This window comes from Diceros bicornis, chromosome 7, assembly GCF_020826845.1.
Source record: "Diceros bicornis minor isolate mBicDic1 chromosome 7, mDicBic1.mat.cur, whole genome shotgun sequence".
NCBI classification, from domain to species: domain Eukaryota; kingdom Metazoa; phylum Chordata; class Mammalia; order Perissodactyla; family Rhinocerotidae; genus Diceros; species Diceros bicornis.
In genome coordinates, this window is record NC_080746.1 from 64,230,007 (window position 1) to 64,236,892 (window position 6,886).

At 42.7% G+C, this 6,886-nt stretch overlaps 1 protein-coding gene across 1 annotated transcript; it reads right to left on the minus strand.

The window, feature by feature from the left end:
- Window positions 1-2,263: 2,263 nt before the first annotated feature.
- LOC131408105 (olfactory receptor 52K1-like) lies at window positions 2,264-3,227 on the minus strand. Its single transcript, XM_058544663.1, is given in 2 exon segments — window positions 2,264-2,782; window positions 2,784-3,227. Coding segments are annotated over 2 exon segments (963 nt in total).
- Window positions 3,228-6,886: the final 3,659 nt, after the last annotated feature.

Below are 6,886 nucleotides of genomic sequence, written 5' to 3' on the forward strand. Positions count from 1 at the left end.
AACCTGGTATATACTCAGGAAAAGGAAGAAAATGAAGAAAAGAAGGATGACAAATGCTGGTTTTGTGTTTGTTCTATGCTTATACACAGCACTAAGCCTGACTCATAAGAGCAATCATGTCTTGTAGTGTGTCTGCACAGTATACAAAATACCACCAGTTGAAATTACATTTGAAAAGACAATGTCAAGTTGGTGTTAATCATGATGATGACAACAAAGACAATAGTGCTAATAGTAATTGTGATTGAAATGATAATTTTGTGACAATTTATTTCATTTCTACAATAAAAATTTATTGAGTGCTAACTGTGCTACACTTTGGAGATTTATGTATTCATTTATTCAAAAACACACATATGTCAATGTGACCAATGAGGAAATATGCTAGTAATGACAAAGTCCATTAAAATAATGGTTTATTTATTGAGAAAACATTTATTGAGAGCCTGTCACATGCCACGCACTATGCTAAGAATACAATACAGCTCACCATTTAGTAGGGATGGGAACAGAGATTATTCAACCAATCATTATATATTTAGTTATAAATTATGATGGATAATGAAATAAATATACACAGAGATCTGAGTTCATAAAACAAGTGACCTGATCTAGTTATAAAAATCTTCTTCAAGGGCCAGCCTGCTGGCACAGTGATTAAGTTCATGCTCTCCACTTGAGTGGCCCTGGGTTCGCGGGTTTGGATCCCAGGCCCAGACCTATGCACTGCTTATCAAGCCATGCTGTGGCAGACATCCCACATATAAAGTGGAGAAAGATAGGCATGGATGTTAGCCCAGGGCCAATCTTCCTCAGCAAAAAGAGGAGGATTGGCAACAGATGTTATCTCAGGGCTAACCTTCCTCACCAAAAAAAAAGAAAACAAAACAAAAAAAGTGTTCAAGGAGGTGAGGGTTGAACTGAAGTTCAAGATGAGTAGGAATGTTGAGGATAAGGATAAGGAGATGCATTCCCATTAGGAAGAGCCTAGACTACCCAAGGCTGGAGGAAGCGTGGACACTTGAGGAACTAAAGAAGGGTATTTGTGTATATTAGAAATATATAACTATTGGGGTCAGCCCAGTGGCATAGAGGTTATGTTCGCATATTCCGCTTCAGCGGCCCAAGGTTTGCCGGTTCAGATCCTGGGGCAGACCTACTTACCGTTCATCAAGCCATGCTGAGGCTGCATCCCACACAATAGATCTACAACTCCACAACTACGATACACAGCTATGTACTGGGGCTTTGGGGAGAAAAAAGAAAAAAAAGAAGAAGATCGGCAACAGAGGTTAGCGCAGGGCCAATCTTACCCCAAAAAAAGCTTTTAAAAAAAAGAAATATGTAGCAATCAGCACTACATGTATTGCAAATATAACATATATGAAACACATATATTGCTTCACTACATATATAAAAATACGTAAATACATAAGAACATACAACAAATACAGTAAAGTAAGTGCCAATGGTAGAAACTTGCAAACAAAGCGAGAATTAGAACAATAATTATTACGTTCAATAAACTTTAACTCAAGTCTCTGTACCCGAGACTAAAAGTGAAGAAATAAAAGAAGAATTATCGTTACTCTCAGAGGTCAAAAATACATAATACTGTGGGAGTCACAGAGAGTAGTCCCTCTCAAAAACAGGCTAAAAAATACATGGAATACTGAAATCAATCTTTATCTGCAATTCTGGAGTCAGATGGAACATGAACATTTTAGAGTTTCTCTCATAAATTTGAAATTCTAAAGTATCCATACTTTGTGATCCCTGTTTCTGTGATGACAGTTTTTCTGCTAGAGAGGAATTATCTGCTCCCACAGGCTGTCTATGTGTCAGTGTTGTGGTGGTGGGAAGTGGCCTATGTTTTCATGTGTTTAAAATAGGCACCCCGCTCATTTCTCCCTGAACTCCTCAGTCACTTGATCCAGGTCCATCAAAGTCTTAATTGTTTCTTAATTACCTAATGCATTTATCTTGTCAATGTAAGTAAATCATAAATTTTTAGAATAAAAAGATTTCAAAAAAATTACTTTCTGATTGATCAAGTGAGATACCCCAGCACTTCTCAGTTTTACATCATGATATCTAAGCACCATATGCCTCAGAAGATATTTCCCAATTTCCAAATGCTCAGGATAACTTCACTTGCTTTCTCTTCACTATCCTCACTAGGTAAACAACCAGGGATGTGGGGCTCCCACCCCACAGGGGAGGGTCACCCTGGCCCCTGAGGTCCAGCTGATGGGAACTACACTCAGGTGGGATCAATCTGTTTGGGGCTTAGAATTTTAAACAGCCGGTCCCGGATCTGCTTGGTCTTGACCCCATAGACAATGGGGTCCAATGCAGGGGGAAAGAGCAAATAGAGATTGGCAAGAATGACTTTGGCAGCAGAGACTGTGTGTGGGCCAAAGCGCTGCATGACCACAAAAAGAAAGCCTGGTCCATAGAAGAAGAGGATTACACAGACATGAGCTGTGCATGTGCTGCCTGCTGTAGCATGTGCCTCGGGTGAAGGAAAATGAATCACAGTCCTCACAATCTGCCCATAGGAGTAAGCAATAAAGGTCACATCCCCCACACCAAGAAAGATTGCCACAACAAAGGCATAGAGGTTATCCACGGTGGTGGCCCCACAGGCCAGCTTCACAACTGCCATATGCTCACAGTAGGTATAGGCAATCGTGTGGGAGCCACAGTAGGGCAGCCGATGAGCCAGGCTTGGAAAGGAGATGGTCAATCCCACACCTCGCAGCACCACCAGGCCTCCAATTCTTGGCAACAACAATCGGAGTAAGAATGATTCCATAATGCAATGGGTTACAGATGGTCACAAAGCGGTCCAAGGCCATGGCCACCAGCACTCCTGACTCCATGGCAGAGAATGCATGAATGAAGAATATCTGGGAAAGACAGAAGTGGGAGCTGATGGCTGTAGCACCAAACCAGAAAATGGCCAGCATCTTGGGCAGAGTGGAGAGGGAAAGAACCAGGTCAACAAAGGAGAGCATGGCAAGAAAGAAAAACATAGGCTGGTGAAGGCTGCATTCTGTCAGGATGAGGAAAAGCAGGACACCATTCCCAGTCACTACCACAAAGAATATGAAGCAAAAAGGAAGTGAAATCCGAATGTGGGCAGCGTGCAGTCCTGGGATACCAGCCAAGAAGAGAGTATGTGGGAAGAGTTGAGAATTATTGGAAAGAATCGTGGTGATCATCTCATTTAGAAGAGCAAAGGGCCAATGCAAAGAAAGGCAGGCAAGTTACAATCAATGATGTGGGGGTTGGGAGCTCAAGATATATGATCTCACTACGACCACTATCTCCATTGCATTTCCCCCAGAACTCTCAGAAAACAGTCAAAAAAGATTTTCAGTTTAGTCAACATTTCTGCAAGATCTTCAAACACAGAAGATGCCAGTCAGCTTGGTCCAATGGGAAATGCACTGGAAAAGAAGATCAAAAACCAGGTCCCAGAATTAGATATCCTACTATATCTGTGACCTGGAGCAATTCACATAACCAGATTTAAGTAGATGCCTGGGAACTGCTGTTAAATAAAAATCCTTCTCATCATGCTCATATTCCCAAGTTCTGAATGCTGGTGCTTGATTTAATCAGCATTGACTTCACATGGTACCCTAGACTTACAATACTAACTTACATCTGAAACTGCCAAAAATCCTAAAATCTGGAAAATCACGTAATTTGGAGACATCCCCCTCCTCCAAACTTCACTTGACTACCAGGTTACAGAATAAATGGTCCCTGATGACTCCAACATTGATCAGGTTCTTCCGTGGATTATTCAAACGCATATCTTGTTCCCCCACCCCACCCCCCAGTATCTCAATGGATATCTGATTTCACCATCTCCTGTATCTCTCTCTCTTTCAAGGTGGTATTGTACAGGGGAAGACACAAAGTTCAGAGTTGTAGTGGCCTGGAGTAAACAGAAGCTCTTGGGAATAACAATCATGGGAAAGCCAAAGAATTCTATATCAGAGCCACATTAGTGAGAACAGGAGACAAAATGGGCAAATATTCCCTCCAGTTCCATTTTTCTTGTAATCACACAAAGTATACAAAATTATACAGATTCCCAACATGTACCGTGCCCAAAGCATCATTTTATAGGCTAGAAAACTGAAGTCTAGAGAGAAGTAAATGGCCCAGGTCCCAGATCTGTTTATTGATAGAATCAGGCAAGAGCTTACATCCCCTGATCCCTGAGCCAGGAAGCCACCATCCTGCTTCCATGTTAGCAGTGGCTGCTGCAGGGTCAAGGAAGAACATCCAGGGCCCTGTGGCCAAGGGTGGGCAGCAGAGGAATCAAATAGCAGGGCAGATAAGGAATGATTTAGGGATTACATGTCTCCCCAGTGCCCCTCAATGCCTGCAGTACCACAATCCTCTCATGTGAAAGAAAAACAAGGACACACAGAGACCTGGGCCCAGGATGTGAAAGGGCTTTGGAGCATAAGAGAAGTGATGCACGTTCCAGGCAGAAAAGATGCACCCAGGCTAATCTCACAGTTTCTGTGACAGCAAGAAGAGGTCTCTAAGCATGAGGAAAAGGAGCAGAAGTTGGCCCAGGAGTACAGTCCGAGAAAGAAGAAACAGCACAACTTTAAAATGACCTTCTTGGCCATTTTACTTTTCTGTCCAAGAGAAACCATGTAATTATTGCCCATACCTTCAACCACAGCTGCAAAGGAGGCTATGTGATGACAGCAAAAGGCATGAGGGCTGGGAAGATGGGAGATTTGAGTGCGCTTTTAGTTCTGGTGTCATGGAATAAACTCTGGACCTGGAGTCAAGATCTTGATTGGAGGTACTGTTTCTGCCATATGTCAGCTGTGTGACTTTAAGTAAAGCGTCTAACCATTTTCAAGCCTTTGTTTCCTCATGTGTGAAATGAGTATACCAAAACATACCTCACAGGATCATTGTGAGAATCCAGTGAGATATAATATGTGAAAATTCTTTCTCGAATGCTGAAAATAGTAATATTATTATTTTCACTGAATTATAAGAAATAAGTGATGCATTATGAGGAATCTGATTAATGACAACAGAATGTTTAGATTTCAGAGACAATACATTTGATTGGACAAAAGATGATAGATTCATGCCATGGCTGGATGTTGTGTAGTAGTAACCTGGAGCAACTGAGTCAAAAATACTATAGCCCCCCCTACATTGCTCCCTTCTTCCCTCGTAATCACACACTGTTCCCCCCAGCACCGCAAGGGTATGGTGCTATGTGGGAGGTGGAGGATGTCAGGGAATGTGGTTCTGATCACCTGAGCGTCTGCTTCAAATCATCCTCAAAGCTGCCTGTCCTTAAACCTCAGCCCACCTTGTGGAACATAACAATGCCTTCGGAACAGTGTAAGAAATGATTACATCTGATGTTCCAACTATCCCCTCAGGACCCTCCAAATGTCCCTCATTATACCTTTATGCCTCAAGGAAAAGTCTGACCCAATAAGCTCAGCTCCTCTACCTCCATCAGGGAAGTAGATAAAGTGAGGTAAATGGTCCTGGAACCAGAGGAATCCAGGATACAGATGTAGGCACCTCCATAATGTTTCCCTATGACTCACTCTGTGACCTTCAAAGAGGAGGAGATTTACAAATAGCTTCTTGTTGAGCCAGGGCTAGAAGGATGTTTGCCTTCTTTGGAAGAAGGAATTCTCACACACCTGATCTTTCCCTTTCCTGTATTCATATAACAAGAAAGGTCCAGATAGACCTCTGACAATGTACACAGTATTGGCAGTATTTCAGATTTTCCCTAGTGATATCAAAACCACGCATTTCCACCAACAGCCTATCAGACTATCCAGATCTGGAAAGGTTGGGGAAAAGCTAATTTGTGATAGCTCTCTTCCTTGGGCCTACCTTTGCCGTTACTCACCAAAGAGCTGCACTGATTGACCTACAGGGAGACGAGAAGTTAAGCTACCAGTCAGGTCCCAATAACAGGATATTTAATGGGCACTTTTTCAGGCATTGCCTGTACAGATCCAAAGTGAAGCTCCCACCACCCAGATGCCAATTAGTACTTCTGCCTCCTCTTCAAGAAAAGGTATAACAAGGTCTCTCTCTCTTATTGGGGCCCCAGGAAACAGCCCCAGCAGGGAATATTTTGAACAGCATACTCCAGGATGCCTTGCCAAGAGGAGGCCAAGGACCTGCAGCCAGAAGCAAGGAGAGGCTTCCTGTCATGGGGAATGGGACCACCTGGTTTGATGGCCAAGCAAGATCTGATCTAGGGAGGGTAAGGAAGAAGGCAGAGTTATGGGAAGGGGCAATACCAGGACCAGCATACAACATTACCTAGATGACCTCCTGTGACATAGGTGGAACCATGAGAGGAAGAATGATTAATAGGTGGGAGCCTTTATGAGAAGAGAGAACCTAGCCAGGAAATAAGGCTGGAGAAAATGGCAAATGTCTCCTGTGTTTGAACTCAAAATGGTAGATACAAGGGCAGGCCAAGTCCTGTAGGTATTGCCATCCATATGTTATCTCACCTTAGTGAAATAACTCACAACTTTGCCCCTTTTTACTCGAGCTCTCTACACTTGATTCTCATCTCAGCCACCAAAATCACTCCTAAAATGGTGCCAGATTAACCTATGGGAGGATATTCAAGAGTATAAAGGATCTAGACATTGCATTGCATTGGAGAAATTGAGTGTGTACGTCTTACAGAGGAGAACACTTATGGTGGCATGCACAATTCTCCATGGATTCTTCAAATCCAGGACTAAACTCCCTGTGGAGAAAAATGATTTGTTTTATAAAGCCAAAGTAAAAACAACAAACACATGCAAATTTATAGTTCAGGACCCAGCCAGACTGTGTC